Raw genomic sequence first — 19,966 nt, 5'->3', positions numbered from 1 at the left:
TAGATTCCGTTCTTTTGGTAGATCTTAAGAAAGCTACTTTAAGTGATAAATAACAATGTAAATAATCGTATTAGAATATACAAAATTCTTACCTATGTTAAGGTCCCATTTTAACCTCTTTCTAAAAGTTTTATAGTTCAGGTAGCATTTTTTCCCCACTACATTTCTTTTTAGTCGCAAACTTAAAATTGCTTGTATATTTTGAAGATAAGAAAAAAATAATCATATTTAATTCTTTAAATCAAAATATTTTTCTGCTTTCTGAAATCAAATCCATTAGTAGCAAACCCCAAAATGTTTAATAGCTGTTCTCTTACACATATGTCAAATCTCCACACGACATAACTTTATTTGGCACGGGTTTTTTCTTTTTAACATCAATTAAAAGCTAATCTCTCTACCTGTTTGTCAGATTATTCAAGGAGGCCCTTGACAGCCCAGCCTGCGGGAGAAGACCCCCGTAACGCTGCCGGAGCGGGGGTGAGCAGGGCCCCGCCCCGGGGCTTGCAGGGGGCGGCTGAGGCCAGCAGAGGGCGCCCTCGCGCCGGCAGCTCCCGGTGTCCCCGCGGCCGGGGGAGCCGCTGCCCCGGAGCGGGCGGGGGGAGGTGGCAGCACCGGCTGGGTGCTTTCGGCAGGCGGGAGGCGTGAATGCGAGAGCAGCCTCGCCCGCGGTTCTCCTTCTGATCGTAGGTACAGTCAGTTAGGGGGAAGCACAGGGGAGTGTGTATGATAAAACACATTTTACACAAAATAAATAATAAAAATAAAAAATAATCACCCTTATCTAATAAGAATCTAAGGGTGGGGTATTTCTGTATATATGTATATTTATATATATACAGAAATATATATATATGTATATATACAGAAATAATATATATATATTTCAGTATATATGCTGACTCCAGCTTTTGGAGCCTAAGCTTTTCTGGCTGGGCAAGTTACTGCGAAACCACCTGAGGATTTAGGAGAACTGTGTTCCCGCCTACATTTATGCAGAATGGTTTTTTTTTTGCTGAATATGAGCCAGCAGTGTGCCCAGGTGGCCAGGAAGGCCAACAGCATCCTAGCCTGTATCAGAAATAGTGCAGCCAGCAGAACTAGGGAAGTGATCGTCCCCCTGTACTCAGCACTGATGAGGCCGCACCTCGAATACTGTGTTCAGTTTTGGGCCCCTCACTGCAAGAAAGACATTGAGGTGCTGGAGAGACTCCAAAGAAGGGCAACAAAGCTGGTGAAGGGTCTAGAGCACAAGTCTTACGAGGAGCGGCTGAGGAAACTGAGGCTGTTCAGTCTGGAGAAAAGGAGGCTCAGGGGAGACCTTATCGCTCTCTACAACTACTTGAAAGGAGGTTGTAGCATGGCAGGTGTCGGCCTCTTCTCCCAAGTAACAAGCGATAGGACAAGAGGAAACAGCCTCAAGTTGTGCCAGGGGAGGTTTAGGTTGGACATCAGGAAAAATTTCTTCACAGAAAGGGTTATCAAACATTGGAACAGGCTGCCCAGGGAAGTGGTGAAGTCACCATCTCTGGAGGTTTTTAAAGAAGGAGTAGATGTGGTGCTTAGGGACATGGTTTAGTGGTGGACTTGGCAGTGTTAGGTTAATGGTTGGACTTGATGATCTTAAAGGTCCTTTCCAACCAAAATGACTCTATGATTCTGTGATTCTACATTTGCCCACAAATGTGCTCCTCGGGTAAACTGGGCAAGTCACTCCCTCCCCCTGTCCCAGCTCCCCACCCCTAAAATGCAGTGAAGCTGGGAGGAAGAGTGTTTGAAAGTGCTGGGAGGTGCACGGGTGCCTTAGGTGTACTTGTGTACGGAAAATGTAGAGATGTCGTTTTAATGTTGTGCTTCATAATTACAGTTTATTTATGAATGTATACATGTATATATACATACACCCTATATGTAAGCATGCATGTTTCTCTCTGGCACGCATGTGTGCTGTTCTGGGGAACTGGACAATAAAATCCTGAGCAGAGAGAACGGCAGAAGTGAGGGAGAGGTACCTGCTCGGGGACAGAAACAGCCGTACAGGATTAGGGAAGTGATCAGTCGATAGCGGCAGAAGATTCCCCAGAAGGAGATGCAGGAAAACTCACAGTACAGCATGTCAGCAGGAGGGTGAGGTTATTTCATGTGATGAACCATAAATGTTTTCCTTAAAAAAATCGCTATTACCAGTTTGGCTATGCTTTTTGGACGTGAAAGTGAAAAATAATGACACAGCTCGGTATCTTTTCCCCGTGTGGAAGCTGACATGGCAAACTCCACTCGAATAGATCTGTCTGGAAGAGCAAGACCAACTTCATGTTGTTTCCCATGACCTGAAGAATTCCGTTTCAGGCAGTTAATCCAGAGGTAACTTTTGCAGTCATACTAACAGGACGGGATAGAGGACAGCACCATCCAAGGCAGCATTCCCAGGCAGAAAATACCCTTCAGCTCCACACAGACAGAAACTTCACTCAAACTTTATCTATCCTGGTTAGTTTTAGCTGAAAAAAAAAAAAAAAAAAAAAAAAAAAAAAAAAAAAAGGCTTGTTTTTTTCTTATCTAAGAAAATAGCAAATTGATAAACAATTTTTTCCTTTAAAAGGCACAACTCCGCTTAAATAACTTTTTGAATAGAAAATTCTTTCAGCGTTACTAAGTTTCTATATTGAGTCAGTTCAAGTTTCTGTGTAAATGGCAACATTTCAGTGTTTTTCAGAGTCTCCACTGCTCTTGAGACCTTTGGACAAACACAAGGGGAAAGCCTTTTCTCTCTTTAGCATGTTGTCACATTCACCGTGCAGTTCCCCAGAGCTGGGAAGAGCTGTCACCGCTGCACCGTCCGGCTGATGGCTCGCTCTGCGGCCTGTCCCACCAGCGCAGGTGGGTGCCTCACCCAGCTTTGCTGGATCCCACTGAGAGCGAAGCCCCTGCCCAACTGCACCCAGGTGCCATTTTGGTGATGCTTCCCCAACGCCTAACTCAAACACCGTGTGTACCAGGTGACCGTTATGGACAAACTTAGTTTCTTCAAGTGGGCATGAGTTTCTTCAACGATGCTCTTGTGACTGCAGTGGTGCCATCTTCATTGCCAGGGTGCCGATGGTGCCCCTGCGGGGTGAACACCGGGAGAGGGGCGGGACACGTGGCACCTCATGCACAGCATGTGGTGGGCACGGCGACCCTGTGGCACGTCTCCCGTGGCAGAGGAGGCGTGGGTCACTCACCGTGTCCCGGCACTCGGCGGTGCCCGTGCAGGAGCGGAGGGCTGACTGCCTCACCGCACCGTCGCTACACGTCGCACCGCCGCGCAGCCGCCGCCGCCGGCGGGGGAAGCAGCGCGCCCGAAGCACTCCGCCCGCACCGAGCCCTTCGCCGCCTGCGACACCGCCCGCCGCTCTCCCCGCGCCCGCCCCGCCCCGCGCCCCCCTCCCGCCGCCGCCGGGGCCACCCCGCGCCTGTGGGCGCGCAGCGGCAGAGGGCAGGCGCGGCCGCAGCGGCAGCGGCAGCCGGCGGGCCCCGGCGCGGCGGGCGGTGGGTGCGCGGAGCATGGCCCCAGCGGGGCGGCTGTGCGCCGCGCTGCTCTGCGGCGCCCTCAGCCTGTGCAGCCTGCGGGCCGCGCCGCGGCAGCCCGACACGCTCTACATGTGGATCGACGCCCAGCAAGCGCGGGTCCTCATCGGTAAGCGGGGCCGCTCCCCCAGCCGGCGGCCGAGCGGGCGCCCGTGCGGAGCGGAGCCCGGCCCGGCGGGGCTGCCGCCCATCGCGTCCCTTTCCCTTTCGCAGGCTTCGAGGAGGATATTCTGATCGTGTCCGAGGGGAAGATGGCCCCGTTCACCCACGACTTCAGGAAAGCCCAGCAGAGGATGCCCGCCATCCCCGTCAGCATCCACGCCCTGAACTTCACCTGGCAGGCAACGGGACGGGTAGGTGCGGAGATGGGGCCGCGGCGAGGGGCAGCTCTTTGAACGCAGGCAGGTGGTTTGGCTTTGGAATAGTTGAGGAACCCCTCTCCGAGGGGGTCGGCTGTGGGTCGCGTGCCGTCGTGCCCCTCGCCGGGCCCGCGGGGGCAGTGCCTTGAAGCCCCGCGGCCGGGGCAGGCGCGGGCAGCGGGAGGCGGAGGGCGGTGGGGGCAGCCGGGACGGCGGGCAGATCGCGGGGAAAGCGTGTCTGAACGTGGGGTTGTGGGGTGCACGGGAGAGGGGATGTCCCGGGCGCTGGAGGACCCGCCGGCAGGCTGGCGCGGCGTGAGCAGCCAGGCAGCGTTCACGGGGACGACCCCCGGTGCCTTTAGTTTAAATAAAATTTTACCTGACAGTCGTTACGTGGATGCAGTTTTCTTTCAACTTTATTTAGTTTGTCGACATATACTACAGGTTATTCATTGATCTCTGTTTACTAAATGTGCACACCTAATGTGTAGTCCTGGTAAATAATAATTCTCTTCTGTAGACTTAATTTTACCAAGTTTGATTGCAAAACAAGGTAAATCTGCAGTGTATTGAATCCCTTTGGATTCTTTTGTTGAAAAGATAAGAATGTGTGACATATTTTCATGAAGAAACATATGGACGATTTGACACACTGACGAACGTATGTTAAATTGCATAAAGCTGAAACACGTTCATGTACGCTATCATGGATACAGAAAAAAAATCTTTGTAACATAAAAACGATGGATAAAATGAATTCATTTTTACAATGATGAACGTTTGACTTTATACAATAAAGAGCTTGATAAAGATGAGGTAGTATTGACCTTCAAATATGCAGTGAAAATTGGTTGTATAATTCAGCTAATTGCAGCTTCACAAATTTGGTTGTGGTTTTGGTTGTTTTAAAATACTCTTCTTAACTACAGAACTTGTTTGGCCTTGAGGTGTTGTCTGTGGCCCTTGTAATTTTTGCTATCCTCGCAAAGCCTTTAAGTTCAGGAAACACTTTACCTCTTCTTTTAGAGAGGGAGGGGAATGTGGAGAGACAAAACTTATTCACAAAGGCTAAGTGACTTGCTCAAGGTCTTTGGCGTGCCAGTCCAGCTTTACAGAGAAAACAACTTCTTACGCCAAGGCTTGGCACTTAAGTAACTAGAAATAATGAGTGTGGTTTGAGACTGTATTTCCTGCTTCATTTCTCTGTCAGCTTCAGTTGCTGTCCATGATAGAACTACCTCTTTGTGGAAAGGACGATTGAGATGTTAGACTGAACCCTGTCCTTCTTCTCTTGTCCTTCTTTCTTGTGCTCTCCTCTCCCTCCTTGGCTGCCTACAGGTAGCTCATTAGGAAAAGATGATTGTAGCACTGATTTCAGTGAGAAGAGTCCCAGACTTAAAGGCAGCACAGGCAAGTGTTCCCCTTGATGCAAATTCCAGGACAAAATCCCTTCTGAGCCGTGGCAAAGCTGTTTAACCCATTATTCTTCCTCCTCTTTGCTGAATTACTGAATTCCTGTTAGACAAAACATAATTAGTAAGTGAAATACCTAAATGGTTAAAGTAACATCATTGCACTACTCAGTTCCTAGAACACTATGTTAACTTTCAGGTATTTATGGGTCAAACTGAGAGATTCTGCATTTGGAGATTTTATAATCCCATATAGCTACTCCTTACAAGTTCATCTGTGTGTACAGTTAATATAAACATTGGCACTCCAGTCTTATGGCTGTGGATATTTAAATACTTATGCAGGTCTGCAGATGAAGAGCAGGATTTCAAACAGCAGCCTGAGCTAAGGAAGGAACTCTCTGGTGTTTCAGGAGTGGGGTAAAAAAATGGGCATACTTAACATCCTAGAGAAAATGTCTAATTTTTGGTAGCACAAACTGTTGTATGGGTTTTTGCATCCCTTAGAGGTGTTTGAGTACAGCTGTCTGTTACTCACAGTTCTTGTCATCGTCTGTGGAAACCAGGGCAGTTATTGCCCTATGCCACCCAGCCCTTTTCCTGATGAGAAGGAACCAGAAAAAACATGAGTGTTTCTCCTGTAGCCCATAGGGCAACAACATCATTGGCATACCTTTTTTATATGTCTTAATTGAGAAATGCCCACAATAGTGTTGCAAATAGAGTGGGGTAAAAGTTATTTGTGGCAAAAGAACACAGTTTCTTTTTCACAGAATTTCCAATATTTTATGAGGGGAAGAAATGAGTAAATTTCAACCTTTTTTTTCAGTGTTCTGTTTTGATTTGAAGTATACAGGTTCTTAGAAGTTTTCACTGACAAGTCCAGGAAAGTACTAAATACTTGTTACCTTTATTCTGGCAGAATACTTTTGTCTGGGAATTTCCTGAGTCAGGGAAGGGGAAGTGGGAAGGGGAAGTAGAGGAGAAGGAGAGGAAAAGGGAGACAAGAGGAGACGTGGGGAAAGGGAGAAGAGAGGCAAGAAAGGAAGTAGGAAAAGAAAAGGAAAAAATACTAGTATCTTTGAAAGAAGAAAGGCATTCAAGATATTAAAGTACTATGCTGATTTCTGTGAAACAACTTTTAACTAGCATACAGTCTGGTAAAACTGAAATAATTTCCTCTCTGAGTCTTGTATCTTGTGCCTTATAGACCTCTTACCCTTGTGTCCCACCTGAGAGCTGAAGATGTTTCTCTAGAGCTCCAAGGTTTTGGGACCTGTCAGTAGCGTATGCCATGGCCTTTAGCAGTAGCTAGACCCCTTTTGGGTCTATCGATATAAGACTTCTCCTGAGCAGATACAGGAGATCCTATCTATGTCATTACATGGTTCCTAGCCCTGATAGCAACAAGACAGGGGAATGAGAGAGTGGCTGGTGGGTGCCTGGCACCCAGCCAAGGTCAACCCACCACACCTGGGATCTTCAACAGGGTAGTACTTAATCTCTCCTCTCATGCATCCCTGTTTACACCTGTGCAAAGTGGGTATAAATATCCTGTGGGTAGATTCCATCTACCTGCTCCTGAGATAAATAATGATCCAAGTTGTGAGTAAATAATCTAACTCAGGGAGTGGCAATAATTCTCAGTCCTGCACTGCTGTGTATGTCCATATTCTTGTTCAAAAATGTCTGTTGAAAGGAACGTTTTAAGGACTAGATTATACCTGTATTCTGTGTAAACTGAAGTGGTAAAAACCCACTACATTTAGATGTTATGTTTCTAATACAGTGGCCTTTGTGCCCTGCATCCATTTTATGTGGAAAAGATTTTGTATGGTAAACAAACAATTGAAGCCATTTTCACTAGAAAACATTAACCAAAGAAAAGTATTCATTGCTTTTAGTCCTTAGTCCATTAGTTCTAATTAATTATTAGGAAATATTGGGGGAAACCCAAAATTTACGGGTCTGAAGGTGCTGAGTACCTACTTTTTCTGGTGAAGTCAGGATGAGCCAGGGGTTATGAGAAGGCTGGAGTACTGCAGAATAGGATTGTTATGTTTTTATGCAGCTTATGTTTTTACCTATGAATTTAAACATAAGATTACAGATGTTATGTTCTCTTTAGAAAAAATGTAATCTGGATAAATTGGTTGTTACAAAGATTGCTCCTTGATTTGAAAGGTTTAAAAAAGCAAAAATCAGTGGTGACACATAGCATACAGTAGGCTTCTGTGTAACCACTAGAGCTCGCTGGTGTGCTTCCTGCTCTTACTCTGTATGGGTTTTGCAAAAGAAAGAATAATTAATTTTGGGGGTCTTGTCCTCTGGGGAAGATTGCACTTAAAGACTTCCCAATGAGAGAGGAATAGACCCTATTATGCCAACTAGTGCTGCAGCATGTTTCACTATGTTCACCAGTGGAAGGTACCAAAGACTGCGGTGATAACATCATCTCTACAGTGTTTAGAAAATTATGACAGGTATTTAAGCTCCAAATCCACAAACACCAATATGTGTGCTTAACTTTCAGTGAGACTTCTGACAGCAAAAGAATTAAGTTCACATGTGAGTGAGTATTGGTGGGAGAGAACCGTATCAAAAAAAAAGGTTGATCAGTGCAGAGGAAGCAAGTGCTCAGCGACAGAGCAGCAGTCAGGTTGATTTAATAGATGGGACGTGAAGAAAGGAACCAAAAAGCAAGCTGGAATTTTTGTTCTGTAGCAGTCTCTGGTTTGATCCACAAAAACAATCAGTCTGGGCCACAGCCTGCCCAGGCTGCTTTCTTCCTTTCAGATATGGGAGAAGTATGTGGGGTCTGATAAACTAATGTAGCAGCTTGCTTCCTGCTCCCAGCTGTCATGAGTACCCCAGGGCTCCTCTCCTGTTGCACAGTTGAATGCGTGCCCATGATGTGACATGGGAATACTCAGTCCTGTGCTGGTGCATGAATGGGATTTGGCCCATGTGACTGGAGGACGCATGTATATATCTCATGGTGCATGGATATTGCACGTGTATTACGTGCTAAAGATGTATCCAGCCTTGTGCTGCTGGATGCGTGCCTTTTTGTGATATGACAGTGGTGGCCCTGCCCTGTGACAGGACAGGTGCATGGGTGCACAAGTGGACCAAGTGCTGGAGAAAGAAAGGCCTTTGGTCTGGGAGAGCTTTTGGTCACAGGAGCACAAGTGTCAGGAGATAAGGAGACATCCCAGCATGTAGTCCTTGGGACCCTTAAAAGAGGCAATTGAACCTGTCCCTGCTGGAAAGGCTGGGTTAATTCTGATCAAAGAGGTATTGATAACCATGAGTAAAGCAGAAAGATGCCCACCTCTTAGGAAGAGGGGATATATGTCATCAGTACATTTTCTAGCATCATTTCTATATTGTAAAGTGGAGCTTAGGAATGGTATATAATTACAGTTCCTGGAGGCTCGTTCTGATCTCAGTAATGTCACCATCAACCCTGAACAGCTCAGTTACTTTCTCTGTCATTACCTTATGTTGCTGAGACGTAGCCTGACCGTGAAGTTAAAATGGAATATCCAGCTATGCCAGGAGAATTTTTGTTTCCTTGTCCAGAGGAAAGCTAACAGACTCCTAATTTTAAGGCGTTGTTGTTGCAATAGGGTGCTCCATTCAAACGTTACTATTTCCTTGATAAACTGAAAGAAAACAAAACCCGTTGAATTTCAACACTAATTCTTCAAAGGAAACTTTTCTTCGAAGAAACTGCTGAACTTTTTGTAAATATCTTATTCATACCCAGTGATTACAGTGATGCTCTTCAGCTTAAAAAATGTCTCATATGCACAATTCAGGTTTTTTTTTCCAATAAAAGTATGGCTGTTCTGGAAGTTTGGTTAAGGCAATCGCATAAACTCGCACTCTTGGGATTTACAGTAGTACCTTCACTGTGGTTTCATGTCACCAAATAGAGGAAATACTTTGTTTTCTGACCTCTGTACCAAAATTTCCATGTGGAATGTGAAGGTGTTTACATACTGTGAGCATGATTTTTACACAGGGGGTTCTCATATCGAGAGCACAGCTCCAAACCTTTAATATTTAGATTCTGCTCAGCTGTGGTATTTTGCGTCTCAGTGTTGTAGACATGCCACCAGGGATCAAAGTAATGCTGTAGAGATCCCACTTTCTTAGTAAAGCAGGCATGTGCCAGCCATCTGTTGTATCTGCTGATAGAAAACAGCAGTAAAGTTTCTCAAAGTTTTGCCAAGAAAAGGGGGGGGGATCTATTGCTCAGCAGAGATGAGTTACAAGGCACCTTGTAGTGTAAGCTACATCTGGTTTCCATAGTAATTTACATGGTGTATGTGCAAACTACACAATTATTCTTTTTACACAGCAGTGTAAAGCTGTGTTAAATAAGCCATTCTTCAAGATTTTCATTGTTTATCCTTTCTATAAATATTCTAATAAATTTTTAACAAAAAAAGCTTAAGTAATAAAATATTTTCACTACTTTTACAGTAGTAGCTGCATTGTACAGCATAACTGTTGAAAAGCACTGGAACTAACAGACACCCTGAGCTTCAAGACTACATTTTGTGAAAACATACAGGTTTTTCTCCCTGTGTTACTAACAGCTTTTCTGACGTATAAAATCCGGGCTGTGTTGCTTTCCTCTTCTTTGTGGAAATGAAAATGTTTTCTGTCCCCATCACCTCTTTTTTGCAGACAGTTTCGTAAGTATGTTTGTAGTGTTCTAAAGTTAATGCCGTTACAAGTAATGGCATGGAGTAAAAAGGAAGAACTAACTGTAACGAGAACTAACTGGAAGAATTTTTAATGTATTTAACTTCTTCTGTTGGTGTCATGCTTTCCAAAGAGTGTGTTTTTTTGGGTAGTTATGAATATGAATGACTTGCTTCTAGCCAAGTGAATTATGTGCATATAAAACAAATGTAAGAAACGACACTCTTCCTAGGGCACGCACGCGTATACGTAAGGAATATGGTGTGACCCAGAGCTTTCAGAACAGTGATACGTGGTAGATATTTGCATCATGTTGAACAGAATTTTAAGTATTTTATACCTTAGCTCAGAGCAGTGAGTTCCTGATTAGTATTTTTAAAGCTTTCCAGAAAATGCATCTCAAAACCTTTTTTGTTTTGCCTTCCTGTGGCTTTACACTTGGCTTGACAGGGTTTGTTCTTTTTTTATTTTCCTTTTTGTGTACAAATTCCACCTTTTGAAAGATGCTGCTTTACTTCTATTAGTCTCTTTTATTCTGCTGTTTAACCATGTTGGATTTTTTGTTTTGCTGGGGTTTTTTTGTTTTCTTTTTAACTGTTTATTTGTGGCCAGACTCTTCACTACATCAGACTGTAGCCCAGACATGGTGGAAAGTGCAGTCACCTGAAATGCAGAGCAAAGAATGGACAGTTACATTGCAGTACTTAGTCTTTCCATAACAAAACACACGGTGCTCTTAGCAGTGCATTTTATGTATAAAATGTAGTAGATGTCTGTTGCTGCAGGTGTATGTTTCAGTAAAATTAGAAGATAGCTTTATTGGTATTTTCTGTTACGTAAATGGCTTTTTTGAAAGTGGTAAATGGAAGAAACACAAAATCAATCACATTTTGGATACGCTGTTGAATGCACAGGTAACTTTGCATTGTTTCCCTTGTGTTTGGTTTGTGGAGACTGACATTCTGAAATCTTAGATGTAATAAACTGTGATTGTAATAAAATATATGTAATAGTGTATGCAATAATATAATGAAAGACTGGTTCTTACACAAAATAAAGTTGAGATCCATGTACAAAAAGCACCTGGGCTATCTGTGACACTTTGAGCTGAGCTAATAGAAGTCCTGCTCAATGGGTACACGTGTGTTGAGATCAGATGTGTTTTCCCCTTAGGTGGCACCCTGGCAGATGATGTGTGTGAGCTGACAGTGCTACAGGGCCTCTGCCTGTGTCACTGGTCCTCCCAATCTCTAGTGAGACCTGTCAGCCTGTAGAAAAACCTGCAAAAGATTCATCTCTTCCCTTACACTTAATTCATAGAAGAAAGAGCTAGATAGGGAAGAAAAGACATGTCCTCAAACTTCTGTGAAGCATGTTCCCGTCCCTTCATGCCCCTTCGCGGGACTCACTCCACTATGTCCGTGTCTCTCTTGCACTGGGGAGCTCAGGACTGGACCCAGCACTCCATGTGTGTCTCACCAGTGCTGAGCACAGGGTAAGGATGAACTCCCTCGACCTGCTGGCAACGCTCTGCCTGATGCAGCCCAGGAGGCTGTTGCTCTTCTTTGCCACAAGGGCACATTGCTGCCTCATGGTCAACTTAGTGTCCACCAGAAACCCCAGGTACTTTTCTGCCAAGCTGTTTTGCAGCTGCTTGGCCCCCAGCATGTACTGGTGCCTGGGGTTGTTCCTCCCCACATGCAGGACTTTGCACTTCCCTTTACTGAACTTCATGAGGTTCCTGTCAGCCCATTCCTCCAGCCTGTTGAGGTCCCTTTGGATGGCAGCACGATGTTCTGCTGTATCAGCCACTCCTCCCAGTCTTGTATCATCTGCAAACTTGCTGAGGGTCACAACGTCCAAGTAATAAAGATGTTAAACAGTATGAGACCTAGTATCAACCCCTGAGGTACACTGTTAGCGACTGGCCTCCAGCTGGACTTTGTGCTGCTGCTGACAACCCACTGAGCCTGGCAGTGCAGCAGTCCACCTCACTTATGTAAATTCTGCTTCCTCACTTCTTCTGTGGGGGTGTTGTGGGAGACAGTGCTTAAAGTCTTGCTAAAGTCAAGGTAAACAAAATCCACTGCTCTCCTCTCATCCCCCAAGCCAGCCATTAACACAAAATGGGCCAGGCAGGAACACAAAACACAGGCTGGCTTGTACAATCACAGCAAAGCAGCAAACCAAAATCTGCCTCAGAAAAAGTAATATAAATAAAGCAAAGACAGTGATACCATTGTACAGAGAAGACTTTATCCAGCTATGATACCTGAAATCCACCATAGTATGTGGATTCATAGTCCATTCATAGAAGACCACTTAGCTGCACAAAAATGCTGAGGAGGAGTTACCCAACAAGTCTGTCTGACTAGGAGAAGAGGCACATGTGGGATAGAAATGCCTTAGTAAAGGCTTACAGAGATTTGGGGTGGATTTGTTTCAACCAAACAACAAGAAAACCCCTGGATTTTTTGCATCTATGTATGAAAGTTTGCTTTGTTTTGCAACCAAGTGGTGGAATCCGGCTTGTTTGGCCATAGAAGGAAAAGTGGGCAATTACCTTCCAGCCGCTTCAACGCTTGCTGCCATCACTGCCAAATACTTTAATAAATAACTTCAAGACCAAACACCGCTTTCAGAGCTGGTCCCACAAATCCTCTGAAGTTACACCTTAGCCTGGATAAACAGCTAGCTAAACCCCACCGATCCTAAAGGAAATAAATATGCCTGACATCAAACCTGGCAATCTCCCAGCCTCAGGTTTTGGCCCATCACCAGGGAAAACAAAATCCCCAAACAGCAGCCCACTAATGAGAAGACCTGTCACCATCTCACAGAAACCAGTAGCAAGAGCAGCAGAGCCAGCCTTGGCAACGATGGCTGGCCAGAGGAAGAGAGGGCAGGCTCTTGGGCCATCCTGACCATCACAACAGAGAATAAGTTCAGAGTTTTCAGTACTGCGATTATGAACCAATTTTTTCTGAGAACATGAGGAAGACATGGAGAGATCACAACTTGTTGATGAGCAGGAGAATATGGGCTGTACCTGCAATGTTTTCTACTTGCTCTCAACTTGCAAATGTGTGAATATTGATATAGTCAATGGGAATCAGATTAAAAACCACACAGGCAAATAATCAAGTCCACTAAACACCTTCAGTAAGGAGTACAAGTACCACCTTCAGCCTGTTCCTTTTAAACTGCAGTAAACATTGCTTTCTTTTTTCCAAGGTTGAGCCTTAGCCAGTTCTCTTTCTTGCAGAGGTTCTGGGGAATAAATTGAACTGTTGAAACAGAGTCCATTTGAGTGACCAGGTTGAAAGAAATTTATTTTTTCCTTGTGAAGCCACAGATATATCAAATAGCTGCAAACAGCTACGTGCCTGCAGTATTCCACCCAGGGACCTTCAGGGAAAACAGGCAGGTTGCACAGCAGAGCACATCGGCATCTGCCAGAGAGGACGGAGAGGCAAAATAAAGTTACCCGGGTCTGTAATCACACACAACAGATGAAATGCATAGCCATATTAAGAGTTGGGAAATAAGTTGCTAGCAGGGCATGTCAACCATTACCTTGGTTGACTTTTTTTTTGTTTGTGCTGGGGTTTTTTCCCCTCTGTCCTTCCAGTTTTGCACAGGAACTTCTATTCAGTGTGCGTAGGCGTGATCAGATTTCTGTATTGGCAAAGGACCGTCACTGAAAGCTTATGACCCAACATGTTACTCCCCTCCAGTCAGAGCTGTGACATGTCAGTATTAGGTACAGGGTGGAGAAGCTTACACTGTCCCTCCCAGACAGAAATTAGAGGCCTTCATCACATCAAGAACCACTTGGGTTTCACATTTTTACTTGATGTAACAGTAGCTTTCTTTTGGTAGGACAAAGTCTGTGCCTTATCCTGCCCCCTAACAGAGTTCACATTTTAACTGTATCAGTATGAATATCCTGTTTAGGTAATGGACCCTTTTTAATTGCCCTGCCAAACATTTGCAGTCAAGTAAACTTCATAATTTATATAGTTGGTGCATGATGCCATTGTTACTATGATTTGTTTAGACAGCAATTAATTGAAACCTAACAGTAGAATTGCAAGATTTAAAACATTTCTAAGTATTTAACTTATAAGACCTTTATTAATCCAAAAGTAAGGTTTTCTCATCCTGTAAAATACAATCAAGCAGTGTAAGTTCATTCAATTAAATTAATGGGGAAATATGTAAAAGGGTGCAGAATCTGAAAGTTTGCTGACAGGGTGAATGGTTACCTGGAGGTATAGAGCTTTCAGCCTCTGCAAGTTCTTGTGAAATCTGTGTTCCTCTACCTCTCCCCAACCTCAACAGAAACTTCTGTCTCTAGGTTTATATTTGTTTTCTTGTCCCTGTCTGCAAAGATCGAGGTAACTGCAGTAAGGTCATTCCCCCCTTTCTTGGTTTAGAGCAGGTGATGGAGTGTACCAGGTCCTTCAGGATTTCTTCCCATCCCCAAGCCAGAGGTCTCATGAAGAATGGGAAGCAGAAAGCCAATTTTGTGAGAGATGGAAAGAAAGGGATGGCCATTGCCCTTCTGTGAAAGTGGTATTGTGAGATTCTTCCCTCCCTGATTCCTTTATAACCACTCCCCATCAAAACAGAAGAGGATCCCCAAACTAACCCTCTCTGCTCTGAGGAGAGAGTTGTGCCAGTCTCCTGCTCGGGCTGTGTCTGGTAATTCCACCCAGGAGAGGGGAAGGTGGAGGAAGCAGCCGATCTGGAGGGGCTTCCCTAAGTGTGGTGAGACATGAGAGTTTGCAGTGCTGTTTCACACATTATTATTATGCCTTGACAACAAATCTGGTTTTGCTACCCCAGCCACATTCACAGGACAGTTTACTTTAAATGCATAAGCATCTACTCTGATGATAATCAAGCAGCAAAGAGATGTTTAGGTGAAGCTTGCATTTTAGCTTGATTATAGACTTCCAGATAAACCAGATTTAGTAATGGTATGCTTAAATTAATTCCTGTGGTAAAGTCTAAGTTATGTTTGGGGTTGTTCAGCCTGGAGAAGAGAAGGCTCCCAGGAGACCTTATAGCAGCCTTCCAGTACCTGAAGGGGGCCTACAGGAAAGCTGGAGAGGGACTTTTTACAAGGGCATGTAGTGATAGGATGAGGAGTAACAGTTTTAAACTGAAAGAGGGTAGATTTAGATTAGATATTAGGAAGAAATTCTTTACTGTGAAGGTGGTGAGACACTGGAACAGGTTGCCCAGAGAAGCTGTGGATGCCCCCTCCCTGGCAGTGTTCAAGGCCAGGTTGGATGGGGCTTTGAGCAACCTGGTTTAGTGGAAAGGTGTCCCTGCCCATTGCAGCGGGGTTGGAACTAGATGATCTTTAAGGTCCCTTCCAACCCAAACCATTCTATGATTCTATGAATCTATGATATTTCTGGCAAGTACAAGATAAGCTACTGACCACTCTCAATGCATAGAAAGTATTTGAAGACATTTCTTTGAAAAAGCAAAAAGCTTTGGATTAAAATTTGTACAACCTGCATGTTGAAAACTCAACCATTAACTAAACATACCTTTCAGTGTATCATGAGAAATGGACCTTTGAACTGAGGTGCTTTGTTCACCTGTTGTCCTTCAGGAGTATGTTAATAGCATACAGATAAATCATAATTTTTCTGAAAACAGATTTCTACTACTTTAAAAATCTGCATTTGAAAACATATGTGGATATTTGCATATGACCAGCATGATTTGGGCTTAAGAGTTTTTTCCATACACATTTCTCCAAAAAACATTTCTAATGAATCTTGTGGTCAGCAAGTTGTGGCATTCCAGTTTCTGCCACCCCTAATTCATATGCATCTCAGTTTGTTAAATACAATTGAAAGGTTACAGAAACAAACTATTAAATTAAGGTAGTTGGCCTTTATGTGCAAGCATATTTTCTCTAGACCTCCTCAGGTCTTGTACCCCACAGCTTGCAACCGTGGGGTTTACTGTGTATCTGCATATTAATGTGTCCATTGACTTAATGGGCCAGGTTTTGAAAGATTACTTAGCGTTTGTAACAGCCATTCGCTCTGAGGAAACCCACAGGACTTCAGCACGTTCAGATCTTTGCCTTTTGCCTGTTTAAGATTTACAGTTATAGAAGAAGCTGCATGATGTTATGTCTTGTAGATGAGAATTAGTATGGGATCATGTACTTAATGAGGTTTTAGTGTCCTGTAAAAAGGAGACAGAGTTAAGTCAGTACATACAGAATTATTCACTGCTATTTCCTGATTTTTGACTGTTTGACTGGATATCATAAATGTTCTTGAAACTTTTTTCTTACTAACACAAGTGTGTTTTGTATAGCATTTCCTCTGTTTCCTTAAACAAATAAAGATTGAAGGGTAGAAACGATTAGGAAAAAAACCCCACTTTGTTCCTCAGAGATGTGAAAGTTGGAAAATAGTTTCCATGTTGCATAAACTTAATCCCGTTGCCTAGACAGCAGTGTGTCTCTTCACTCTGAGCGGAGCAGAGATGGGATCTCATTCCCCGCGCATTGGGGAGGGTGTGGGAGCATCCCTCTTCTGAGCAGAGCTGAAGAAAGCAGGTTGTGTGGTGTCTTCCTCAGCTGCAGCGCTCCCGAGCTGTACTTGTATGGTCCTTCTCTGGTACATCTTAGGAGATCCACAGGAGGGAGCCCATATGCTGTGTGCACCACTGGAGTGGCAAAGGCTGTTGGAGGAGAGTCAGGCTCTCTTGATTCAGGAGTGCACTTGTTCCAGTCTGGTTTGCTTGAGCATCTCATGTGCAAAAGCAGCAGAGCATGGGCCTCACCTTTGCACCAGAACAGCATCGTCCTTAGCTGAGACAGGTCAAGCCCTGGCTAGTGGATTTCCTCAATGGCGAGCACCTACTATACGTACAGTTGGTATGATCACAAAAGCCTTTTGGTGCAGCATCCTTGTCCCCTCTCTTCTGTAACAATCTGTACAACATTTTCCTAAGACATGGCAAGACAGCCACTTGAAAACAGATGTGCAACCTATCCTCAATTCAGCTGCACAGCACACCTAAGTGGCATGCCACAGTCGGAAAGGCGGCACTTGGCATGTGTCTCGCTTTCCTGAGAGGTGTGTCGTATTCCATTTAAAGAGTACAGCTCCCTGGTCCCATTTCAGAAACGTGTGTCTAATCCGGTATTGCTCCAAAGAAACCTGTTAACAGGAGCTGCCTTAAGCTTAAAAACATGACAAACAGGAGTCAACTTGAATTATTCCTGGTGTATAACCTTAATGAACAATTGAAAAGATCGTATTTCTGATGATGGACTCATGTGTTTGGATTTTTCATTTTTCTCAAGAGAAAAAAAGCCTTGTGTCCACATGACAGCTCTGGCAGTGCCATCGGAAATGTGCATGCCCTATTTGGGTCTAGGTTCTGTTGGTTTCAGTAGTGCGTTAGAAGAATCATCATCTCACTGATTATTCTCAGCTTAGTTTCTTCCTCACTCCAGGATAATGAAATTTGAGAGTGCAGTGAGAACAGTGGACATCTGCCAATGGCACTGGAACAATTCACCTCGCTTCCAGTGCCATTCCACAGCAGCTTCAACCAGGCCAGCAGCTGACACCATCCCATCTTCTTTACCATCCCTGGTCACACATTTCCATTCTCTTTCTTGTACCAGTGCTGTGTGGCTGCTCAGGGAGTTGCTCTGGCTGAAAACTAGCCCTTCTGAAAGAAGTGATTAATTTTTAACTTGATCTGCTGTCTTGGCTAGCTCATCACACAGCCACATCTGAAGAGGGTAGGACTGTGACAGCCCAATCTTAGGCTGCCTTGAGCTGCCCTGGTGCTGTCCCGGTACTGCGAGCTACCGAAAATATGCCAAATCAAATCAAAACACAGACACAACTCCCAGACCCCAAGCCTCTTCTAACTGGTAGAAATTCAGGCAGAACCAAACAAAGTTGACTCAGCTGACTGGTATCACAGTGAATCCTGCTGCAGATGGCAGGGAGGGTTTGACCCACAGGCTGCTGTGCTGAGCACTGCATTTCTGTGCCCTGTAGCGATGCAGAGAGCAGAGCTGACAGCTCAGAGAGGTTTGCAGTGCAGGACATCGTTCTGCTCCGGTGTTTCTTTCTTTCTGGAAGTACCATGGACCCCACTCAGCCCAGAGCTACTTGCTTCGTTTCGTCAGTAAAGGCTGATTTGGGGGATTTGGAGAACCTCCAGCAGCCTTTGACTCCAGCAGAAGTTAGGAATTGTCAGCACATCTGGGAAGTATTGAGTGACAAAAAGGACAATTTGGCCTCAGTCTGCAAGAGCAGGCCAGATTTACCGTAGCTGTGCGTCAAGGACTAAATTACATCTCTGATCTTAGCAAAACTCTAATCACAAATGGGGCAGTTATCTCAAAGTAAAGTATAGACTACTGCTGTTGTCAGACTCCTGCTGGTTTTTCATCAGAGGTAAATTTGGGCTTGGAGAGGTCCGCACAAACTGAACTGTCTGAAGGTGAACTGCCCCACTGGCATTTTCTCTAATAAAAATGAGGTTAGAGTCTCTGCAAAACATTATTCTGGGGAACTTTCAGCTGCTGGCCCTCCCTGTCAGGATTTATACTGACAGATGATAGGTCACATTATCCAGAGGGAAAAAAAAAAAACAGAAGGATGTAGCTTTCCCAAAATGAACTTCATGCCTTTCTGAGTAGGACTCATTCCTGTAACCGTGTGCACAGGGTTCGTCTGGAAGCTAAACTTGACCCTGACTGTCATAACTTCCTAATTTCTTTCATCTTCCTCGAATGGAGGATTGCCCTGGTCATGCCAGCACTGCCTGTATTAAAACACTACTTTTGTCTTTCACCAAGTTCATCTGCACAAAACTTTTAACCTAGAAAGTGCCAGGACCATATCTTAATCCTATTGAAGAAAGGGACCGTAGCAGAAGGAGACAAAAGGAAAACCAGCATGGCTCTTTGCCATGTTCATCATCTGAATCCCCTCTAAAGAAAGATTGTGACGAGAAGAAGGGGAAGGCAAAAAAGACAGGCCTTGAAGAGTAGGAAGGGATTTGTACACTAGCAGTGGCTAGGGGCAGAAGGAAGACATTTTTGATGAGAGGATTTCTCCAAATAACTGTTGCTAAAACTCAGTAAAATGGTACCAAGTGCAGAGAGCTGTCTGTGCTCTGCAGCACAGCCCATGTGCCGCAGTGAAATTCAGGTCTCGCCGCCTCTCTGGGGTGTGACTTTGCTAACAAACCAGCTCAGACAAAGTCAGCAGAGTGAGGCCAGGTGAAGATACCTACGCTGCGAATAGCGTTCATCTGCACCAAGGGAGAGAGAGGAAGGCAGTTCAAGACAGCAGGTAAATCAGACTCTGGATGGGCTGAATTTTCTTCTGCCAGTGCTGCTCTCTATCCTCTGAGTGCACAGGAAGTCGAGGATGAGCTGGCTTTAAAGAAGATACTTCATTTAAATGCTGGGAAATACATTGGACCATTCTGGACCTTAACTTGAAAGACTGGACCCTGTGAGACTGGTACAGTAACCCAGGGATGAAGCTGTGCAGACCCTGCCTGTGGAAATAGCCTGACAGAAAAGTTGTTTGTAGAAACTGTTCAGTTTCTCATCAGAAACTGAGGATAAATTAATACTTCCCTGCTTTACTATGAAGATAAGTCCATCTTGCTTTGAGGAGTTCAAACTATAGTTATGGAGTACGTAACTGTATGGTCTGTGTGGTACATGGAAATATTACAGTAATATATGTCCACATACCAGGGTCTTGTCTCAGTAGACAAATCAGTGTTATTTCAGATACAGCAACAAGCACACAAATTCCTTTTCAGATACACTGATCAATCATTCTATTTAAATAATGAATTTAGTTCTTCTTTCATGGT

At 44.4% G+C, this 19,966-nt stretch overlaps 1 protein-coding gene across 1 annotated transcript in view; it reads left to right on the top strand.

Moving 5' to 3' along the window:
- Window positions 1–3,546: 3,546 nt before the first annotated feature.
- The window catches only part of WIF1 (WNT inhibitory factor 1), a 50,093-nt gene continuing 33,673 nt past the window's right edge, over window positions 3,547–19,966 (top strand). The window contains exons 1-2 of the mRNA XM_068402203.1: window positions 3,547–3,679; window positions 3,784–3,923. Coding sequence (XP_068258304.1) covers window positions 3,547–3,679; window positions 3,784–3,923 — 273 coding nt within the window. The remainder of the gene's footprint in view (window positions 3,680–3,783; window positions 3,924–19,966) is intronic.

This window comes from Nyctibius grandis, chromosome 5 (assembly GCF_013368605.1).
Source record: "Nyctibius grandis isolate bNycGra1 chromosome 5, bNycGra1.pri, whole genome shotgun sequence".
In the NCBI taxonomy this organism is placed as follows: domain Eukaryota; kingdom Metazoa; phylum Chordata; class Aves; order Nyctibiiformes; family Nyctibiidae; genus Nyctibius; species Nyctibius grandis.
The sequence above is the reverse complement of the archived record's forward strand: the minus strand, read 5'-3'. Positions and strand labels throughout refer to the sequence as shown.